The 24,718-nt window shown below is 42.2% G+C and overlaps 1 protein-coding gene across 1 annotated transcript in view; it reads left to right on the top strand.

Moving 5' to 3' along the window:
• The window catches only part of LOC126361142 (prolargin-like), a 102,949-nt gene that overhangs the window by 9,874 nt on the left and 68,357 nt on the right, over nt 1–24,718 (top strand). The window contains exons 3-4 of the mRNA XM_050007768.1: nt 6,861–7,172; nt 22,597–22,740. Of these exons, the coding sequence (XP_049863725.1) occupies nt 6,861–7,172; nt 22,597–22,740 (456 nt within the window). The remainder of the gene's footprint in view (nt 1–6,860; nt 7,173–22,596; nt 22,741–24,718) is intronic.

Below are 24,718 nucleotides of genomic sequence, written 5' to 3'. Positions count from 1 at the left end.
TGGTGAAACGTTGTTGTGATGCCTCGTGTAAGGAGGAGAAATGCGTACCATCACGTTTCCGCCTATCGCGATTGCGGTTTATCGTATCGCGACATTGCTGTTCGAGTTGGTCGAGGTCCAATGACTGTTAGCAGAATATGGAATCGGTGGGTTCAGGAGGGTAATACGGAACGCCGTGCTGGATCCCAACGGCCTCGTATCACTAGCAGTCGAGATGACAGGCATCTTATCCGCATGGCTGTAACGGATCATGCAGCCACGTCTGGATCCGAGTCAACAAATGGGGACGTTTGCAAGACACCAACCATTTGCAAGAAAATTTCACGACGTTTGCAGCATGGACAATCAGATCGGAGACCATAGCTGCCGTTACCCTTGACGCTGTATCACAGTCAGGAGCGCCCGCGATGGTGTATTCAACGACGAACCTGGGTGCACAAATGGCAAAACGTCATTTTTTCGGATGAATCCAGGTTCTGTTTACAGCATCCTGATGCCCGCATCCGTGTTTGGCGACAACGCGGTGAACGCACATTGGAAGCGTGCATTCGTCATCGCCATACTGGCGTATCACCTGGGGTGATGGTATGGGGTGCCATTGGTTACACGTCTCGGTCACCTCTTGTTAGCACTGACAGCACTTTGAACAGTGGACTTTACATTTCAGATGTGTTACGAGCCGTGGCTCTGCCCTTCATCCGATCCCTGTGATCCCTACATTTCAGCAGGATAATGCACGACCGCATGTTGCAGGTACTGTACGGGCCTTTCTGTATACAGAAAATGTTCGAATGCTGCCCTGTCCAGCACATTATCCATATCTCTCACCAATTTAAAACGTCTGGTCAATGGTGGCTGAGCAACTGGCTCGTCACAATACGCCAGCCACTACTCTTGATGAACTGTAGTGTCGTGATGAAGCTGCATGGGCAGCTGTACATGTACACGCCATTCAAGCTCTGTTTGACTCAATGCTCAGGCGTATCAAGGCCGTTATTTCGGCCAAAGGTTGTTCCGGTACTGATTTCTCAGGATCTATGCACCCAAATTGCTTGAAAATGAAATCACATATCAGTTCTAATATAATATATTTGTCCAATGAATACGCGTTTGTTATCGGGATTTCTTCTTGGTGTATCAATTTTAATGGCCAGTCGTGTATTATTGGAGTGACATCCCTAAAACGCTATAGGAGAATGTCCAAAAATTTCTCTGAATGCCAAGGCTCATTTCCTTGTCTGTCCTTTCCCACAGAAAAGAAATGTAAGTACAGGTTTATTCGTCGGCTATGCTAGGTGTCTGTCCTAATAGTCATTAGGAATAATTTGTCTGCTTTTACTTCGGATATTTGTAATTCTATTTTTGCATTGTGTAGCTAGAGACAGCCCAAACAATTACTGCTCGTGACGTCCTTCAACAGTAAACTCGATTTGTTTTTCATTACAAACTAAATCATCCTTAAATTCGATACAGCGGTCCCAGTTTAGTGTAGTTCAACATTTGTTTTATCGACGTGTATCAAGAGGGTCAGTAAAACTCGGACGATAACCAGCAATGCAGCAACGACTGAGCAACGCTGTATGCTTGGCGGTAGCTGACAGTGCGCGCCAGGGCAGTGTTGTCGCTGATGGAGTACTGGATATTTTTCGAGTTTTACTGTCTTTGTTAACACATATCGATAAAACAAATATCGCACTACACGAAACAAGCTCTCTCGGATGGACACGTAAAACCACGATTAAAAAAAAAAAACATTTTGCTTGTCATGGGAACCAAACCGACACTGGACGTCGCCTGAAAGTCGTGACAAGCAGTGATTGCGGTGACTCCAGCTACGCCTAGCAAAAACGAAATTGCAGATATCTGAAGGAACGCCAGAGAAAATGCACCTGACGACTTTTGGCAGAGACAGCCTGTAGATGCGAAGGCAAAGAAGATTTCTCCTTGTCCTGCTTCTAAAAGTTATTTGATTGAGTTTAAAAAGCTGATCTGCATAGCAGAAAGGTGGTAGGTAGGTAATTAAAACGGAGAACATTTCCATTTTCAGTAGACAGATTATTCGTCCAAAACATATCAAAGGAGATGTGTATAACTGATTTCGTTAATATCAATGTTTAGTAATAGATTACACATCTTCAACTACATTGCATCTATATAGATATCTTCATGTACACTGCGTTTCTATATGTAACCGATGGGTTAGAGGGTAATGACATGAATTACATGTATTTTTAAGTGCTGCAAAATAAAAGGAGATCGAATAAAAACGTTAATTCAAACAAAATATAATTTGTTTTTGCATTATTTATAAGTAGTATTGGAATGGTTGTAACATTTATCACTCTTTAGAACTGACTCTCATTCTTTTATACGAGGATTATTAACCAGAACTTGCATTCAGTGTTCTGAATTTGTATACTACAGCACGGCGGCGAGACGATGGAGCATATCTCAAGGTTGTTCCGTGCGAATCTCGCTCGCCTCTTGCCTTGTGTGGGGTGATAGTTTTATCGGACTTGATTAAACTTCCTGTTCGCTCGCGCTCACATTCACCTATGGCCCATCAATATGAGTGAGGTGTGATGTCTTAACTGTTATTACGAAAGCGTCAGTTTGTAACTTATACTTGTTACTTTAGTCGTTGAACTCCGTGGTAGTTATAGAATGATTGAAGACGGAGACACCACAAATACAACGCGCAATACAATTAAACGCTCACGTTTTTGGAACGCTGTAATTGTCTCCCGTTACAACGGAAGTTTCAGATTTGCCTCAAAGGTGCCTACAACCTTCCTCCGTAACAGACTAAAAGCGCGGCGTTGTACGAAATCACACTCGAGCTCAGCGATGCTTCAGACCGCAATGTCTCGATGCATGCCAGAAAAAGGCCACAGCTTACAAGGTCATGTGAGCTGAAAGGTGGGTTAATCATGTCACATTGCCACCAGATGTCACCATGAGTCTGCGTGGCGCCACCGTGGACATGTTACACTATGGAGAGGTCGTCACTTCTCTGTTATCCACCTTTCACCCCTTTTCTTAGACGCCTCTGCCATGGAGGTCAGAAATAAGGGTATCAATGAATCCACCCCTTTCCTTGCGGCCTTGATTTCCACACATTTCACAGTCGAAAACGACAGTTTACTGTGCAATGAGCAACGGGATTACATTCCCGACTATGTTCGACGCTGCCTACACACACGGACGATTCAATCCTTCTCTAAACGAGCCATGGGCCGGCAACCCCGTTGAACGTGTTCTGACCCTTTACAATGCAGTAAAATCATAATATTTTGGTCCTTTAATTGTGTTGCGCAGTGTATCTTAAAAATGAAAAGCTTTTATTTCATTTACTGGACAACTATGCTAATCGTCAAATGGTTACAATTGTTTTATCACATCGTCAGTATCTTAAACAACATGACATATGCTCTTGTAACGTGCTCCATACAACCACTGATTGTTATTTATCTGAATATATGAACGTGTGAGAGAGAAGTAGCAAAATGATGTTATAAAATCAAGTACACACTGCAGCGTCCGATTGGCTCATGAACATCTCACAGTATTTCTCGCATCAGACGAACAAATTACCGATCATTGGAACACATTACAGATGTCGAGAAAACGTTACTGAAGAGAAATACAGTAACCGAAATCTGATTGGGGGCAGAATAAAACTTTTTTAAAAGTGTTTGTAGGCAGTTGGGATCTTTCCAAGATTATTTGTCTCTGTGTTGGTTTAGCCACCACATGTAGTATGTAGCAGTATAGAATGTGGTGTATGCCAACGTGCTTTTTTAGGATTAAAACGTTCGCTTATGTTATTAATGGCATTTTATAAATTTTTCTTCCACTGGTGAAAGTGAGAAACCTACTCTTTGTTAGCAACTTGGCAACCGTGTTTCATTCGTGTTGCAAAGGATTGTGAGAAGTGGTTTTTCTCGTGCCGCAGAATAAATTCGACAGCAAAATCGACACACGCTGATATCTACCAGGAAAGCGTAATAGGGAAAAGAGAAAAGCTGAAAAATGAAAGGTGAGCAGTCGCTATGTATCCCACATTTTCCTCATATGAGTACTGTATCTGTTTAGGTAAGACGTACTCCATGCTTCAATTACGTCCGTGATTCGAAAATCATGAGAAATAGTACTTGAGGTTCAGCGGTGGTAACACATTCTAAATTAAATGAGTGTGGTATCTTGACGAAGCTCACTACGCAACGACCCACAGAAGTAAGTGAGGCCAGATTTGAGAGTTTGAGCTCGTAGTCGCCTTCAACAAAGGCATAGATCCAGGTACAATGAACGTTGCAGTAAAAAAAAAAAAATCATTGCGTAGCTGTCATGACGTTATCAAGGCGAAGTTGGTCGTGGACCTGTACAAGAATGACCTCGATTGACAATTATTCAAAGACATTGCTTTTCAGTGACAAAATAACGTAATGTCGACGACCATGAGCATCATTATCATAATCGTCAACATCATTGTATAGTCATCATCATTCACACTAATATCCGTCGTACAAAAATCAGCATTTTCAAGATATTTTGGTAGCGAACACGATTTTCCTTTCTTGTTTTGAGCATATGGCTATCTCTCACTACGAAACTCATATGGGTTGTTCCAAAATTTCACTAATATGTATCTCTAAGATCTTAGATCTAGATTTATTTACTCTTTTGTTGGCGGTGCACTATACTAATGGAAATTGTTGCATTTTATAAATCACGAAATTAGATGATCTGTGTTCCTTCGAAGTTTAAAACAAGTCCATTTGCATCGAACCAGATAACAGCTTTCACAAATGCGTCATCTACTGTTTTACTTGCTCATGCTTAGGAAATAATTATGTATGTACATTCAAATAAATAATTCACATAGAGAAAGAACAGCGAAGGACCCAGTATCGATCCTTATGTGAAGTACATTTTAGTTTCTCTGTATACAGAGCAAACCGGAGAAGAAGAGAATCGAAGTGTTTGAGATATGTTGCTATAGAAGGGTGTTGATAATTAAGTGGACTGATAAAATGAAGAATGAGGACGTTCTTAGCTGAATCGGTGAGGAAAGGTAATTAAGGAAGCACAAAAAAGAAGAGCAGGACGACAGGACAACTGGTGGAAGCTGCAGTTGAAAGACTAATGACCCCCTCCCCCCTCTCCCTACAACGAAAAAAAAGAAACAAACTGATCAAGTGGCGCACTCCTGTATTTTACTTCGACATCAATTATTTTAGATAACTACCTAATCAGACATACAATCGGCACTTCTGGAAAACTAGGGCGTTTCTTATAGAGTGTCGTGGCTGACGAATAAAACGACTTAAACAAGCCGCAGAAAAATCCATCTTTTCATATTCATCGTTTAAAAATTTTATCATGTACTTAGACTAGGTGTAAGAAGATGTCTCAGTGCAAGGGACCTTTTGAAGAAAAATTCTAAATGATAAATTGATCTCTAGTTACAGTGAGCATAAGAAAATTTGTGTACGTTTCCTTCTCAATCACTTTAGAGAATAACGAAGGTAACAGCCACTTTACAAAACTTTCGTTACTTATTCTTCAGACTGCGGTTTTTTCACATTAACATGATGTTCTACTTGTATTCATATTCGACCAAATAGTAACACTAATGAAAGAGCACGAGATTTGCTCCCTTCAAAGTTGTTGTGGTGATCAAGTTGATATATGTATGTATTTCTCCATTTACATGCATTTTCATCTCCCTGTTTAGCTTCTTTTAACCGCACTGGTAACACGTCCAACAAATATGGGCTGCGAGAAACCTGAAACTTCTCAACGAACTTACTTTCATTAACAGCTAATTAGCGATCTAATCACGTCGTCGTCGAAGGAGGATAAATCCAAATCTTTTCATTTTCTTTCTATCGCAAGCTAATGAAGCGTCGTCCTAGTTTTTGAAGTGGCTGAATATTATGATTCTGAACTGCGAAGCCCGTGGAAGGGCTAAGCATGTTGAAAGACATTTTAATCATGGTTAATCAAAGAAAAAAAGCACTCAAATGTTGCAATAAAATTTAAAATTACAATAAAGGGTACATCAGACGCTTGGAGTGGCCATATACACACATCAAAAAAAGTTTTGCATCACCCCAGTTCTCAGAATTCCTGAAGACAGACGTTGATTGTGGATATTGTATCACAGACACAGTCCCTTTGACTGTTCAGAGATGTCACTGAACCCGTCCAAAGACGTAACCAACCAAGCAAGAGCAGCACCTATTAGACGGAGGGGGTTCGACAGTCGTTTAGTTCCAGTCATTCCACTAGGAAGGAGGTATGCTGCTCGTGATGTCTGTAGTTCAACCATGCTTAGACGGTCAATACCGCAGTTCGATGGCGTCCGCATTGTTACATTGTGCCAGGAAGCGTCCAGGGGTATCGGAGTGAACCAAAGCGATGTTGTTCTGACGTGGAGGAGATATAGAGAGACAGGAACGGTTGATGACACACCTCGCTCAGGCCGCCCAAGGGCTACTACTGCAGTGGATGACCTCTATCTAGGGATTATGGCTCGGAGGAACCCTGACAGCGACGCCACCAATTTGAATAATGCTTTTCGTGCAGCCACAGGACGTCGTGTTACGGCTCAAACCGTGCGCAACAGGCTGCATGATGCGCCACTTCACTCCCGACGTTCATGCCGAGGTCCATCTTTGCAACCACGACACCTTGCAGTGCGGTACAGATGGGCCCAAGAACATGCCGAATGGACCGCTCAGGATGTATCAATGGAAATTAAGGGCTCCTGAAGAAATACCGCATCTAGATAATTTATGGGTCTCTGCTTCAAAAGATAGCTAGTGCTCACTCTTGGTGGCACTTATATTTTCCAGGCGTTTCCGCAGACCTCCCACCTCTCTATTTGCACCCCGATGACTTCCTCTGGAGCTGCCATCATGGAGGTGGTGCTTGTGCTCCTGCTGTGGGCAGTGTCTGCGACCCCGCAGGTGCTGGACCAGTCGCTCAGTGGCCTGGAGACGGCGCCTGACGACCTGTGCTCGAGGGACCTAGTGGCCGCCAACTTCTGCGGCAATAAGCTCCGAAGCGCACCGCCCTGCTGCAGCACCTTCCACCGGCTCTACCTGTACCGCAACGACATTCAGGAGCTGGCAGAGGACTGGCTAGCTCAGTGCCCGAACCTCGAGGTAAGCCACTCGTTGATGCTCTTGACACTTTGACTTTCTTGTCAGTAGTAAAGAGACACAAATCGCTACAGGCATGTCACTGGGTCTACCTTACCTTACGGCGCGGTAGTGAATTATGACAGTGGATCTTCCACTATACAGCGGAGAGTCTGGTGTAACTTTCTAACAGATTGACACTGTGCACCTTATCGGGACTCGCACCTGAAACGTTAACTTTGTTGACTAGTGCTCTTACCGACCAAGATATTCAGGTACAGCTCGCGATCCGCCTTCTGAGTTCACTTCCAACGATACCTCACTTCCAAACTTTACAGAATTTCTCCTATCTACCCTGGAGCAGACCTAGTAGATAGTGTCGGAAGTTCCATGCAGCTTTGCGCGGATGATGCTGTAGTACACACGGAAGTTGCAGCATAAGAAAATTGCAGCGAAATGCAGGAAGGTCTGCAGCGCATAGGAACTTGGTGCGGCGAGTGGCAACTGACCCTTAACATAGACAAATATAATGTATTGCGAATACATGGAAAGAATGATCCTTTATTCTATGATTATATGATAGCGGAACAAACACTGGTAGCAGTTACTTCTGTAAAATATCTGGGAGTATTCGTACGGAACGATTTGAAGTGGAATGATCATATAAAATTAATTGTTGGTAAGGCGGGTGCTAGGTTGAGATTCATCAGGAGAGTCCTTAGGAAATGTAGTCCATCAACAAAAGAGGTGCTTACAAAACACACCTATACTTGAGTATCAGTTTGGGATCCGTATCAGGTCGGGTTGACAGAGGAGATAGAGAATATCCTAAGAAGAGCGGCGCGTTTCGTCACAGGGTTATTTGGTAAGCGTGATAGCGTTACGGAGATGTTTAGCAAACTCAAGTGGCAGACTCTGCAAGAGAGGCGCTCTGCATCGCGGTGTAGCTTGCTGTACAGGTTCCGAGAGGGTGCGTTTCTGGATGAGGTATCGAATATATTGCTTCCTCCTACTTATACCTCTTGAGGAGATCACGAATGTAAAATTTGAGAGATTCGAGCGCTCACGGAGGCTTTCAGACAGTTGTGCTTTCCGGCGAACCATACGCGACTGGAACAGGAAAGGTAGGTAATGACAGTGCCACGTAAAGTGCCCTCCACCACACACCGTTGGGTGGCTTGCGGAGTATAAATGTAGATGTAGATGTAGATGTAGAGCAGACCTAGAAGAAAGAATACTGTGGAAAAATGACTTCGTCACATCCTAGGGGACTGTCGACCTGGAGAATGTATTCGACAGTGTCAAGTGGTGCAAGACGTTCGAAATTCTGAGGGAAACAGAGATAAACTATAGGGAGAGAGGGGTAATATACAATCTATATCAGAGCCAAGAGGGAACAACAAGAGTGGAAGCTCAAGAACGAATTGGTCGGGTCAAAAAGGATGTATGATCGAGATGCAGTCTTTCCACCCACTCATCAATCTATACATCGAAGAAGCAATGATGGAAATAAAAGAAAGATTCAAAAGTGCAATTAAAATTAGAGGTGAAAGGATGTCAATAGTAAGATTTGCTGACGACATTGTCATCCTCAGTGAAAGTGAAGAAAATTTACAGGATCCGTTGAATGGAATGAACAGTCGATTGAGTACAGAATATGGATTGAGGGTAAATCGAAGAAAGACGAAAGTAATGAGAAGTAGCAGAAATGGTAACAGCGAGAAATTTAATATCAGGATTGATGGGCACTAATTAGATGAAGTTAAGGAAGTCTGCTACCTAGGCAGCAAAATAAACCATGACGGACGGAGCAAGGACGACATCAAAAGCAGACTAGCAGTGGAATGAAGAGCATTCCTGCCCAAGAGGAGTCTACTAATCTCAAACTTAGGCCTTAATTTGAGGAATAAATTACTAAGAATGTACGTTTGGAGCACAGAATAGTATGGTAGTAAAACATGGACTGTGGAAAAATCGGAACAGAAGCGATGTGGAGCAACATACGAACGTTGAAAATTAAGTGGACTAATACGGTAAGGAACGAGGATATACCGCACGTAATCATAGAGGAAAATAATATACAGGGTGGTCGGAAAATCCCGTTACAAACTTCTAGGTCATGTAGAGGGTAGTGAGTACAGAACATTTTGAATAGGAGCCCATGTCCGGAATCGTGTCGTTCCCGTTCTACGACAGTTTCAATTCAGATGTGTACCTCGTCAACGTCTGATTAGGGCAAGAGAAACGTCTCAGAGTATATAACAGTGTAGACACGATGACGTGTACTACGTCAAACGATCCCCAGATGTCACTTATTGTCCGTTTTGCTGTGAGACTGAGTCAATACCTGTGCATCACCGATAGAGGAAACATGGTGCATACACGTTTGCGGAATACACAGATAGGCTCCTTGTGTATGGCGAAGCTGGAGGTAACGGAAGAGCTGTTAGTCTGTTGTATCACGAACGTTATCCACGCCGCCACACTTCATAGCACAAACCGTTTGCCCAAGTTACACAACGATTACGAGAAACCGGTATCTTCACCTTGAGGAAGCAGGACTGTGGTGCTCCACTGCGACGCCGCACTCCCGTATTTGAAGAAAGTGTACTGCGTCGCCTTGAAGATAGGCCGTCAACGAGTTCGCGAACAATTGCGCATTCAACGGTTGTTAGTCACAGTACCGTCTTGGACGTCCTGCATGAGCAACAATTACATCCATACCACTTACAAAGGGTACACGCTGTGGGTCCAGCAGACTTTCCAACACCGGTCGCCTTCTGCACATGGTTCCTGCACCGTTGCATCGACGCGCCCCAGTTTCCACGTCGAGTTCTCTTCACAGATGAACGTAGGCTCACAAGGGATTGTGTTCTGAATGCTCTAAATAGCTATGTCTGGGCAGACGAAAACCCTCATGCCACGCATCTTCATTGATTTCAAGACAGGTTTGGAATTAACGTGTGGGCAGGTATTCTGGAGGGTCATGAGATTGGATCATACCTCATTCCATACAAGCTCACGGGTTCCGCATACTTAGTCTTCCTACGACACGTAATGGACCCGTTCTTCGAAGCTGTGTCATTGAATTTCCGTCAGGAAATGTGGTTTCAGCATGATGGAGCACCACCTCACTTTTCACTGGGTGGCCGGAGACATCTCAACAGAGGATATGGTGAAAAATGGATAGGCCTTGGTGGTCCAACCGCGTGGCTGCCACGATCGCAATCCCTATGGGCTACTTCTTGTGGGGTCGTATGCAGAGCCTAATTTATGAGACTCCTATACAGACAGAGGAAGATCTGCTGGCACGAGTTATGGCCGGTGCACAAGACATTGAAGAGACACCAGGTGGGATGGAGAGAGTGTACCAGAACATGCTTCGGAGGTACAATGTGTTTAACAAAGTTGGTGGTCGCCACATCGAGCCGCTGTTGTAATGCATCGGTACGTTGCTGCTGATGCCGTAGATGCTGGGTTCTTGTTGTTGTCGACTAATGTAAATCATAAGGTGTAAGTTGTAACGCAAATGCGTAAGAAATAACGGAACGAGTCAGTATTCTTTTCGGACATGGGTTCCTATTCGAAATGTTACGTACTCCCTAACCTGTACATGTCCTAGAAGTTTGTAACTGGATTTTCCGACCACCCTGTATGGAGAACTCTGACAAGAAGAAGCGACTGTAAGATATGACATCCGTTAAGACATCAGGGAATAACTTAAATGATATTATAGGGAGCTCTATAGGGTAAATAAGTAGAGGAAGAAAGATATTCGAATACATCCAGCAAGTAATTGAGGACATAGGTTGCAAGTGCTTCTCTGAGGTGAAGTTGGCACAGGAGAGAAATTCTTGGCGGGCTGCATCAAAAAGGTGGAAAGACTGATAACTCAAAAAAAGGGGGGCGGTACTATTTCTAAAATGTATGCCTGTCTGTGTAGCGGACTTTGGGCTATCAAATAGATCAAGTTTGAACATTCTCTAGATGTCTGTACTGCCTTTTATGACCAATGTATGTATTATAGCTCGTGGTATTCGCAGCGAGAGAAGAACTATATTAACATTTAAATCAAATTTAGTCTATCGTTTGTTTTCGGTTGCAGTTGCACTATGGTTTTAGAGTTTCGCATCACAGTCGACGATAAATAGTTTGGACAAGAAGAGAATAGAAGCTTTCGAAATGTGGTGCTACAGAAAAATTTTGAAGATTAGATGGTTAGATCACATAACTAATGAGGAAGTATTGAATAGGATTGGGGAGAAGAGAAGCTTGTGGCACAATTTGACTAGAAGAAGGGATCGGTTGGTAGGACATGTTGAGGCATCAAGGGATCACCAATTTAGTATTGGAGGGCAGCGTAGAGGGTAAAAATCGTAGAGGGAGAGCAAGAGATGAATACAGTAAGCAGATTCAGAAGGATGTAGGTTGCGGTAGGTACTGGGAGATGAAGAAGCTTGCACAGGATAGAGTAGCATGGAGAGCTGCATCAAACCAGTCTCAGGACTGAAGACCACAACAACACAACAACACATCTCAGTCGTTAAAAACAGAACCGTCGTAGGATCACTTTGTTGTCCATCTGTCTGTCTGTCTGTCCTTTTTACTAAGGCCCATTTATCTCAAGAACGGGTAGCGGTATCAAAAAATTGGCTCTGAGCACAATGGGACTTAACATATATGGTCATCAGTCCCCTAGAACTTAGAAGTACTTAAACCTAACTAACCTAAGGACATCTCATATCACCCAGTCATCACGAGGCAGAGAAATAGCGGTATCAAGTTAACAAATATGTCAGGTGGTACAGTCCCTTGGTGGTGTAAAATAATTGAGCTTTTATGTCTATGCAGTCGAAAGATTATGTCACAAATTCTGACAGTGCAAATTCACTCACCAAAACCTATAGTGTTTGTAACTGTATCACACAACGAAAATTATTTTTTTGTCATTTGTTATCCGCCTGCGTGTTGTCTGTCTGTCCTTACGTTAAGGCCCATTTTTTCTTAGGAACGAGTAGCCGTATCAAGCTCAAAATTATGGCACATATCAAAGTCTACTATGCTTTGGGGGTGTAATTAAAATTTATGATGTTTTCCTTTACTTGTACTGTGAAGCACTGCTTCTGTCCAATTTCATGATTGGAGGTCAACGACAAGTCCCCTGTATCTTTTGATGAGTGAGATTGCGAGTGTCTGAATAAGTGACATAAATGCAACTGCCAGGTAGCATAGAATGTCAGTATAATTCCAATATTAAAAAAACTAAATTAATTACTTTAGCGATTGCGAAATTACAGAAACACTTAACACTTAAAACTTGAAGTGAAAACATTTTCGGAAGTCTTTCATGACTCAGATCCGATATCCCAGGGAAGTATGATAGGTGCGGTATTATGCTCTACATAAATAAATCATCTGATGCACAAGGTAAGAAGCAATCTGGGTCTGTTTGCTGATGACGCTGTGGTGCATGGGAAGGTGTCGTCGTTGAGTTACTGTAGGGGGACAGAAGATAACTTGGACAAAATTTATAATTGGTGTGATAAATTTTCGTGTCCTGACACGGGATAGAGAGAATACAGGGAGATTGATCAGTCTGAAATTTCCGAGCTGTGAGGAGCAAATGTAGAAAGACAATTCCCAATGATGGCGGGTTTATGACTTAGATCACCGCCAAACACCGCCCGAGGGCATTGACGAGAGATACAGGTTCTGGGACGCGACATAATTCCTGCATCAGGAGACTTACGTGATTCAGGGGTCTCATTAACGATGCTTATTTGCTATCAGGTTAGCTAATACACTGAAGGTTAATTCTAAACATTAGAAAACGCAAAGGAGGCAACTGGTTGCACAAGAGAAGTTAGTGTCTGAAGCCAGGAGGGTGGATGATAACAGAAGTAGCGAACACTAGCAGCATGTCAGGTACAAACTTGAGAGCAGCACTCCAAGTGAGAGAAACACACGTCGAAGCTTATCGAGGCTGGTCACGGTCTACAAGGAGTCGGCACCCCACTGATCTGATTGAGAACTCCCTCTGAATACAAAAACATGAGTTTTAAAGAATCGTGGTGGCGCATCATTTCTCCGTTCCTACAGTAGATCCACCAATCCACCGGAACTTAACAAGCTTCGGCCAATCCGGCGAGTCGCTCTGAACCTCCAGAGCACCCCTGACCAACCACATTTAAATTTCTCCACTACTCCTACTCGGATTTTTTCCTGGATTATACATTAGTAACTGCGTTGAGCAGAAAGCTAAATTTCACCGGCACTCCTACTATGGCCAGCAACAACGATGTTTTACATCACTTGGCCCCGCACTCGTCCTTTTGTGGGTGGGGTCTGCTCTATATCACTCTAACCTGTATAAACTCACTGAAGTTGCAATTTTAATGAGCAAGTATCAAACTTGCTGCCTCTTCTGAGACAAGCCTTTTCGTGGCCGTCTCCTAAAGGGACGCATTACAACAGCGTCTACGCGGTGAACAGAGTTACCAGTTAATTCTCTGAAGCCAGACTTCTCACCTGGGACAGCTTCCCAGAGCGTCTGCAATTTGCTGGGCTCTAGTTTTACTGTATATCTCCAGTAACTTAAACGCTACCACTTTTGCTTGCTCTCTGCATTGTGTCTCTGATTTGCTAGCTTGGAGTGCCCTTGATGGCTTCTAACAGTCTTAAGCGCATCACCGTCCAAGTCATTACGTCGTCAATATATGACAGAATGATTGCTAGCTATAGATGTGAAAAACTGTAAGGTGATGTAGGTGAGTAGGAAAACCAGTCCTATAATGATCGAATACAGCCTTAGTAGTGTTCTATTTGATCAGTTCACTTAAATATCTATGCGTAACGTCACAAAGCGATATGATGTGGTACGAGCATGGAAGCACTGTAGTGGAGAAGACGAATGGTCGATTTCGGTTTACTGGGGGAATTTTAGGAAATGTGGCTCATCCGTAAAGGAGACCACACATAGAACTCTGATGTGACCAATTCTTGAGTACTGCTCGAGTGTTTCAGATTGAAGGCAGGTAGGATTGAAGGAAGATATCGAAGTAAAATAGATTTGTTGCTGGTAGGTTTGAATAACACACAGGCATTACGGTGATGCTTCGGGAACTGGAACAGGAATGCCTGGAGGGAACATTATATTCTACTGAAAAAGTTTAGACAGCCGGGAAGTGAAGCTGACTGCAAAACGATTCTGCTGCAGCCAGCGTAATATGGTGTAAGGAACACGAAGATAAGATAACAGTAATTAGAGCTCGTGTGGAGGTTTGCAGATAGTCTTGCTTCCCTCGCTCAATATTGCGGTTGGAACAGGGAAGGAAACGAGTAGCGCTTGTACAGTGTACGCTCCACGACACACAGTATTGTGCCTTGCGTAATATGTATGTATATGTAAACGTAGATATCCTGCCAGTATAAATATCGATAACAGGCGAAAATTGTCGAATTCTTGAATTCCGGGATGGATGAACGGTCTAGGTATACAGTCGAGTTTGTACGGAACGTTGTGCCTAAGTCGTACTCGCTGTTGGCAGTGTTATTTTTACCGTACGACTAGTTCTGATATCCTTGGACAGTCTTCAGATTATAACGGACCTAAAATTTTGAATAGTTAACATAACTGATGACACGTGTTCCTGATGCTCTGTTATCTGGGAAAAAATCGTTCGTTCCGAAGAGCAAATGAAATAAAGGAAATGTAGAATAAGGTATAACGGAATAGTTATTGCGCGACTACTTCTACGCAGCAACATCGAAAGAATTTTGACAAATGATTATAATTGGAAAGTTTTTGGTGAAATCTCATGTAATTACGTTAAAGATTTTTTTATTGTAGATTGCAATGGTTGTAGAAAACGATTGCCGGCAGGAGTGGCCGAGTGTTTATAGGCGCTACAGTGTGCAACCGCCGACAGCTACGGTCGCAGGTTCGAATCCTGCTTCGGACATGGATGTGTGTGATGTTCTTAGGTTGGTTAGGTTTAAGTAGTTCTAAGTTCTAGGGGACTGATGACCTCAGAATTTAAGTCCTATAGTGCTCTGAGCCATTTTTTTTCAACTAGCAAAATGGGAGTATTTGGGAGACTGAGAATCCGCATTTCACGTTTGAGAAGTCTCTTCACCCTCAGCGGGTGACCCGGCTGGCTCTAAGATTTTCCCCCTCTCAGGGACTGGGTGTTGTGTTGTCCTAATCATCATCATTTCATCCCATCGACGCGCAAGTCGCCCAAGTGGCGTCAAATCGAAAGACTTGCACCCAGCGAACGATCTACCAGACAGGAGGCCCTAGTCACACGTCATTTTTAGCTAAAGGTATTTGCAAACAATATTGTATGGTTGTTAATCAATTTAGAAAAATATTTGCGTAATAGTTAGTGCAAGTCAATCAGGCGGAAAGTGGCACAGTGACACTGACTACAATTCAGATTCAAAATCACTGTCAGCAATATGAAATAAATCTAATAGTGGAATAGTCAAGCAGACTGTGCTAAGCATACGCACTTGATTGCTAATTGCTTGGCACTCAGTTTGCGTAATAAACATCTTCGCGCGGCTTACAGTAAGCCTACTGGTAATACTTCTACAATTGCAACTGATGTTAAATGAGTATTTTCTGTTAAGCAAGATATGTCTTATGAGCTGGTGACTTTCACTAAATAACTACTGACTGACTTTTGCATTACACTGTTAAATATTCTGGAAATGACAGCAGAAGTTAATAATTCAGATCTAAAATAATCGTTAAAAACTCTCTGCAGTTACTTTTTCATAATCTGAATATTAATGCTCCTTTTTAGGTGAAGATTCCGCTGAGAAACAAAATCCGTTAGCCTTAACTATTAAGTCTCAGTTACTTTTTAAGTTTTGGTAACTTTGCATTTTTATAGAAATTATAAAAATTAATTTAACTCAGCAATCGTCTTTTTATCATCAACATTGACACTAGCTTTTAATTAGTAAGGACAGGACAGGACCCAATTTAGTAACTGCTCAAGTTACAGGCTCATCTTACCTTTCCCTTGCAGTAAAGAATTTTTAGTCGGCAGTGCTTTTCTCTCATATTAACCCCTTTTCATGCTTTTTGCACACTGCACCCAGTTAACGCCGTAATTATTCCAGGCCATAACAAACGGTTATACTATTTTGGTACCTTACCCTATGCCGCCTCCCCCCATGAACCATGGACTTTGCCGTTGGTGGGGAGGCTTGCGTGCCTCAGCGATACAGATAGTCGTACCGTAGGCGCAACCACAACGGAGGGGTATCTGTTGAGAGGCCAGACAAACATGTGGTTCCTGGAGAGGGGCAGCAGCCTTTTCAGTAGTTGCAGGGGCAACAGTCTGGATGATTGACTGATCTGGCATTGTAACATTAACCAAAACGGCCTTGCTGTGCTGGTACTGCGAACGGCTGAAAGCAAGGGTAAACTACGGCCGTAGTTTTTCCCGAGGGCATGCAGCTTTACTGTATGATTAAATAATGATAGCGTCCTCTTGGGTAAAATATTCCGGAGGTAAAATAGTCCTCCATTCGGATCTGCGGGCGGGGACTACTCAAAAGGATGTCGTTGTCAGGAGAAAGAAAACTGGCGTTCTACGGATCGGAGCGTGGAATGTCAGATCCCTTAATCGGGCAGGTAGGCTAGAAAATTTAAAAAGGGAAATGGATAGGTTAAGGTAGATATAGTGGGAATTAGTGAAGTGCGGTGGCAGGAGGAACAAGACTTTTGGTCAGGTGACTACAGGGTTATAAACACGAAATCAAATAGGGGTAATGCAGGAGTAGGTTTAATAATGAATAGGAAAATAGGAATGCAGGTAAGCTACTACAAACAGCATAGTGAACGCATTATTGTGGCCAAGATAGATACGAAGCCCACACCTACTACAGTAGTACAAGTTTATATGCCACCTAGCCTCTGCAGATGACGAAGAAATTGAAGAAATGTATGATCAAATAAAAGAAATTATTCAGATAGTGAAGGGTGACGAAATTTAATAGTCATGGGTGACTAGAATTCGGTAGTAGGAAAAGGGAGAGAAGGAAACGTAGTAGGTGAATATGGACTGGGCAAAGAAATGAAAGAGGAAACCGCCTGGTAGAATTTTGCACAGAGCACAATTTAATCATAGCTAACACTTGGTTCAAGAACCATAAAAGAAGGCTGTATACTTGGAAGAAGCCTGGAGATACTGACCTGGTTTCAGATAGATTATATAATGGTAAGACAGAGATTTAGGAACCAGGTTTTAAATTGTAAGACATTTCCAGGAGCAGATGTGGTTTCTGACCACAATCTATTGGTTACGACCTGTATATTAAAACCAGAGAAATTGCAAAAAGGTGGGAATTTAAGGAGGTGGGACCTGGATAAACTAAAAGAACCAGAGGTTGTACAGAGTTTCAGAGAGAGCATAAGGGAGCAATTGACAGGAATGGGGGAAAGAAATACGGTTGAACAAGAATAGGTAGCTTTGAGGGACGAAGTAGTAAAGGCAGCAGAGGATCAAGTAGGTAAAAAGATGAAGGCTAGTAGAAATCCTTGGGTAACAGAAGAAATATTGAATTTAATTGATGAAAGGAGAAAATATAAAAATGCAGTAAATGAAGCAGGCAAAAAGGAATACAGACATCTCAAAAATGAGATCGACAGGAAGTGCAAAATGGCTAAGCAGGGATGGCTAGAGGACCAATGTAAGGATGTAGAGGCTAATCTCACTAGGGGTAAGATAGATACTGCCTACAGGAAAATTAAAGAGACCTTTGGAGATAAGAGAACCACTTATATGAACATCAAGATCTCAGATGGAAACCCAGTTCTAAGCAAAGAAGAGAAAGCAGAAAGGTGGGAGGAGTATATAGAGGGTCTATACAAGGGCGATGTACTTCAGAAAAATATTATGGAAATGGAAGGGGATGTAGATGAAGATGAAATGGGAGATACGATACTGCGTGAAGAGTTTGACGGAGCACTGAAAGACATGAGTCGAAACAAGGCCCCCGGAGTAGACAACGTTCTATTGGAACTACTGACGGCGTTGGGAGAGCCAGTCCTGACAAAACTCTACCATCTGGTGAGCAAGATTTATGAGACAGGCGAAATACCCTCAGACGTCAAGAAGAATATGATAATTCCAATCCCAAAGAAAGCAGGTGTTGATAGATGTGAAAATTACCGAACTATCAGTTTAATAAGTCACAGCTGCAAAATACTAACGCGAATTCTTTACAGACGAATGGAAAAACTAGTAGAAGCCGATGTCGGGGAAGATCAGTTTGGATTCCGTAGAAATGTTGGAACACGTGAGGGAATACTGTCCCTACGACTTATCTTAGAAGTTATATTAAGGAAGGGCAAACCTACGTTTCTAGCATTTGTAGACTTGGAGAAAGCTTTTGACAATGTTGATTGGAATACTCTCTTTCAAATTCTGAAGGTAGCAGGGGTAAAATACAGGGAGCGAAAGGCTATTAACAATTTGTACAGAAACTAGATGGCAGTTATAAGAGTCGAGGGACATGAAAGGGAAGCAGTGGTTGGGAAGGGGGTGAGACAGGGTTGTAGTCTCTCCCCGATGTTATTCAATCTGTATATTGAGGAAGCAGTGAAGGAAACAAAAGAAAAATTCGGAGTAGGTATTAAAATTCATGGAGAAGAAATAAAAATGTTGAGGTTCGCCGATGACATCGTAATTCTGTCAGAGACAGCAAAGGACTTGGAAGAGCAGATGAACGGAATGGATAGTGTCTTGAAAGGAGGATATAAGATGAACATCAACAAAATCAAAACGAGGATAATGGAATGTAGTCGAATAAAGTCGGGTGATGCTGAGGGTATTAGATTAGGAAATGAGACACTTAAAGTAGTAAAGGAGTTCTACTATTTGGGGAGCAAAATAACTGATGATGGTCGAAGTAGAGAGGATATAAAATGTAGACTGGCAATGGCAAGGAAAGCGTTTCTGAAGAAGAGAAATTTGTTAACATCGAGTATAGATTTAAGCTTCAGGAAGTCATGTGGTGCTACAGAAGAATGCTGAAGATTAGATGGGTAGATCACATAACTAATGAGGAAGTGTTGAATGGGATTGGAGAGAAGAGAAATTTGTGGCACAACTTGACCATAAGAAGGGATCGGTTGGTAGGACATGTTCTGAGGCATCAAGGGATAACCAATTTAGTATTAGAGGGCAGCATGGAGGGTAAAAATCGAAGAGGGAGACCAAGAGATGACTACACTAAGCAGATCGAGAAGGATGTAGGTTGCAGTAGGTACTGGGAGATGAAGAAGCTTGCACAATATAGAGTAGCATGGAGAGCTGCATGAAACCAGTCTCAGGACTGAAGACCACAACAACAACCCTATGCCGCACTTTATATGCTGCAAGCAACCACTACAACTGAGCGCTTCTGTCAGCCTCTACTGCACAACAGGTCGCGCCAAGCTCATCTGCCCTGGGGTAGTCGTCCAGCGGCAACCATTAAGTTTACAAGCGTCTCGTCTTCCGAATGACGAAAACCGAAATTCGGAATGCGTTTTTCGTTTATGTGTTCACCGGTTAAGGTCTAAATCGAATTTGCTAGTGCATTTAAATATGGCGTCTGGAAAACAGCTAATCTAGTTTTTGATTTAGTCAACACAACTGATATTTGTCTTCACTTAAACATTACACTTAGACAGATTCATGCTCCGTCTAATATTTCTCCTCCTCCTTCACTGTACAATAAGTCCATATTAATATTCTGAAAAGAAGACATAGCTTGAGAACGAAGAACTTTTCAAAACCGGTTGCGCTTAAATGGAAGCGAAAATCGATTTCGGAAATGGAAAACTGGCAAGTATAAGCGGATTTCCAGAGTCGATTTTAAGTGTTTATATGACCACCCAGAAGCGGTATTGGGAAATCGGTTTACGAAATCCGGCTTTGGGAGTCCCAAGTAAACATGGTGAATGTTGCCTACTTCAAATATACTCTTAGACTGTTCACATTAACAAATCGCCCTGAGTACACCAGCGTGTTTATTACATGTTATTACATAACTCTTTTTTAGGTATTGCATTTAAATTTCGTAATCATATTAATTTATAAGAAAATCTTTGAAAAATATTAAAAAATATAAAACATATAAATTACTCTTTACTCAAATTTACAACATTAATGCTGGGAAAATGTTTTATGTTAGGCACTGTGTTCTTGTGTTACAAGATTTATGTTTGGTACTCTAAACTGAGGTGATACTGTAATAAAACAATGTACAATTGGAACTGAAAATTAGACGGTGTATTAAAACTTCTTTAAATTACTCTGATTTTATTGTAGGAGTGGAGGGTGCCAGGCGACAAGGTCATCATTCTATTCATGGATTTGATACAGTCCACCTTAACTGCGTCTAGTATGTCAAACGCTTGTACATGCAGCAGCATCTACACCGAAGGGCTTGATTTGTTTGTTGGAGAAATTTGTATTTCTTACTTCCGTTGCAGTTTTTTTCCATACGACGGACTCTAGTATTATGAAAGTTTCGTCGCCTATCCTAGGATCCTGTCCGTCTTCTACTTACTGTTTTCCACATTTTCCTTACCTCATAGATATTATGGAAGAACATATTTCTCGTCTTATCAGTCCATCTAATTGTCACGATTCTTCTGCGAGACCACATCACAAATGCTCGCAATGTTTGACAAGAGCAGAACTACTTTATTCTAGCAATGCCTGTGACTGCTTCTTAGGTCCTGTTTAACTCATGCAACGTGCGTCATTTTACTTCAAAAGCAGAAGGATTCCTTCACTTCAGCTGCTGCGTGGCCTGTAGTTTTGATAGGCCTATTACGATTAACGATAATTTCATTTCCGTTGCTCCTCATTGGTTTCATCTTTCTTTGTTTCCCTTTTAGTGTATATTCTGAGCTCACTAAACTGTTTTCTCTATGCAAGACGTCCTGCGATTCTCTCTCGCATTCCTATCAGCTAATCTTATGATTTATAGTATTTCATCGCGAACTTCAGTCTCACACTTTACAGTACTTTTTCCCCCGTCATTGATTCTTCGATATAATTATAGAGTGAATAGTAGAGGAGAGAGATTTATACGGAGGTGACAAACGTCATGAGATACCTCCCAATGTCGTGTCGGTTCTCCTTTTTACCGGGGTAGTGTACCAATTCGACGTAGTTTGGACTCAGAAATATTGATCTGTGCTACTTCTATAGCTATCCATAATTGCGAATGTGTTGCCGATGCAGCATTTTGTGTACGAACTGACCTCTCGACTATGTCCCGTAAATGATCGATGGCATTCATGTTGGGCGATCTGAGTGCCCAAATCATTCACTCTAATTGTCCAGAATGTTCTAACCAACAATTATGGGCCGGTGATAGGGCACATTGTCATCCATAAGAATTCCATCGTTGTGTGGGAACATGAAGTTATGAATTCCTGCAAATGGTCATTTCCAGTCAATCATGTGTTCAGTTGTACCAGACGATCCGGTCCATTCCATGTAAATACAGACTCATCATTGTGGAACTACGACTTGTGTGCGCAATGCATTGCTGACAGCTTGGTCACCACGCTTCGTGCGGCCTGCACCATAGACGAACCCTACCATCAGCTCTTACCGACTGAAAACAGGGGCCATCTGACGACGCAATGGTTTTTCAGTCGGTTAAGGTCGATTAGATTTGGTCAAGACCGAAGGACAGTTTCTAGAGGGGATGTCGTACTGTTCGCAAAAGCACTCGCGTCGGCCGTCGCCTGCCATAGCCCATTAACAAATTTCGTCCCACAGTCCTAAAACATACGTTCGTCGCATGTTCCACATGGATTTCTGCGATTATTTCACGCAGTGTTGCTTGCTTGTTAGCAGTGACAGCTCTACAAAAACACCGATCCTCTCGGTCGTTCTATGAAGACCATCGGCCACTGCACTGTGCTTGGTGGGAGGTAATGCTGAAATCTGGTGTTCTTGGCACACTCTTGACATTGTGAGTCTCGTAATCTTGAATTTTTATTGACAATTTTTCGAAATGAAATATCCCTTGCGTCTAACTGCAACTACCATTCTGCGTTCAGGGTTTGTTAACTCCCATCGGGCGGACATAATCACGTCGGAAACCTTCCCACATGCGTCACCTTAGTACAAATGACAGCTCCACCAATGCACTGACCTTTTATACCTTCTGTACACGATACTATCACCGGCTGTGTATGTGCATATTTCTATCCCATTACTTTTTTCACCTCAATGTTTTAGCCGACTTTCCCTTTAGCTTATGCTTGTTTTTTTCGGATTTTCTTGTACAAGTGTACTCTTGAAGAATTCTTTTTTTAAGGTGGGCGACTGGTATGATAAGTATGTTTTCATGAAGTGCTCCTGAGCAGTTTCCATGTGGTGACGGTGTGGTGACACTGACGGTGGTTGCCTTCCCGCAGGAGCTGAGCGTGTCCCATAATGCGCTGCGGCGGCTGCCCGACCACCTTCTGTCCACCGCCTCCAGCCTGCGCCGCCTGCAGGCCTCGCACAACCATTTGGACAGCCTGCCGCCCCGGCTGCTACACAACGCCACCTCGCTGCAGGTACGTAAACCAGCTGCGGTCCATAGTAGCTAAACGGCAATGCGTTCTGCCTCGTGTATCGAAGTTATATCCTACAAACCGGTTTAAAAGATCAAAATGTTCAGATGTGTGGAAAGTCCTACGGGACCAAATTTCTAAGGTCATCGGTCCCTATACTTACACACTACTTAAACTAACTTATGCTACGAACAACACACACACCCATGCCCGAGGGAGGACTCGGACCTCCTGCAGGAGGGGCCACGTCTATAAGATCATCTTTATGTTGAAGCTGTTCCGTCCGAGTTTGCTTAGAAGTAAATTTGTTTTTGGAGAGGATAGCCTTGGGCAAAATAGAATTTTCTTTTATTTCCGAGAGATGTTTCGTTGAAGTGTTAGTATCATTATGCTTTTCTTATCTTAAAATGCGAAAAACACTCTTTATTTCTTGTACATATATAAATTCTGAAGACAGTATTTACAGGTCTGGAAAACAGACAAAGTTTTGTATCGACACCTCGCTACCACACGCTCTAGTTTTCCTGGATTTTTAGGCTTTTATTTGCACGTGTTTTCTTTCACAGTTTGCCATTTGCATCCATACAGAACTTAATATAAAACAGCTATTTATTTCGAAATTTTAGACTAGCAAATGTTAGGTATTCGCAACATTACGTAATTCTGCGTGGAAGATTGTATGTGTGTGTGTGTGTCTGTTGGAAATACGTCTCAGGTACTTTTTCTGTTTTGTCGTTATTGTCACTGTGAAGAATTGCATTAAGTTACTGTGTACGAACTGTCAAAAAAGTTGGTAGACAACTGAACAGTTGAATATTTTCTGGACGTCAGCTTTGAATCTTTGTGAGGTGTATCTGCCACTTAATGTGTTTCTGTGTGTGTGTATACGCTAAGAGGGAGGTTTGGAATGTTTATGACTTGTCCTTTCTGGCAGTTCTTTGAGGGTGGTCGTAAAATTTCGAAGTAAGTAACGGTTCTACATTAAGTTCTGCATGGTTGCAGATGCAAATTGTCAAAGAAAACAAGTGCAATACATACATAAAAATCCAGGAAAACCACAGCACTTAGCAGCAAGGTATATATGCAAAAATTTGTTTGTTTTTAAAATTTGTAAGTACTGCCTTAAAAACACACATTTACATGTGTGCAAGTAATAGAGATGTTTTTTCCGTTTTACACAAAGATAATATAAGCCAACTGATGATGCTGAAACTTCAGCGATACATGACTGGCAAATAAAAGTCAAAAACTGTCTTTTTCTCAAAGTTGATCCTCTCTAAAAGGAAAACTGGTTCAAAAGACACAGTCGAAAAATTGTTGTTGAGGTCTTCAGCCCAGAGACTGGTTTGATGCAGCTCTCCATACTACTCTATCCTGTGCAAGCATCTTCATCTTCAAGTACCTACTGCAACCCACATCCTTCAGATTGTGTTTTAGTGTATTCATCTCTTGGTCTCCCTCTACGAATTTTACCCTCCACGCTGCCCTCCAATACTAAATTTATAATCCCTTGATGCCTCAGAACATCTTCTACCTACTGATCCCATCTTCTAGTTGTGCCACAAATTCTTCTTCTTCCCAATTATGTTCAGTCCCTCCTTGTTAGTTACGTTATCTACCCATCTAATCTTCAACATTATTTTGTAGCACCACATTTCAAAAACTTCTATTGTCTTCTTGTCTAAACTGTTTATCGGCCATGTTTCACTTCCATACATGGCTGCACTACATAAAAATACTTTCAGAAAAGACTTTCTGACACTTAAATCTATACTCCACGTTAATATATTTCTCTTCTACAGAAACACTTTCTTGACATTGCTCGTCTACATTTTATATCCTCTCTAATTCTACCATCATCTTATTTTGCTTCTTAATCTTATTACCTCAGCATCATCTGATTTAGTTTGACTACATTCTATTAACCTCGTTTTAATTTTGTTGATGTTCGTGTTACTTCCTCCTTTCAAGACACTGTCCA

Source organism: Schistocerca gregaria, chromosome 1, assembly GCF_023897955.1.
Source record: "Schistocerca gregaria isolate iqSchGreg1 chromosome 1, iqSchGreg1.2, whole genome shotgun sequence".
Lineage (NCBI taxonomy): Eukaryota > Metazoa > Arthropoda > Insecta > Orthoptera > Acrididae > Schistocerca > Schistocerca gregaria.
Note: the sequence above shows the minus strand (reverse complement) of the source record. Positions and strands in the feature narration are given on the sequence as shown.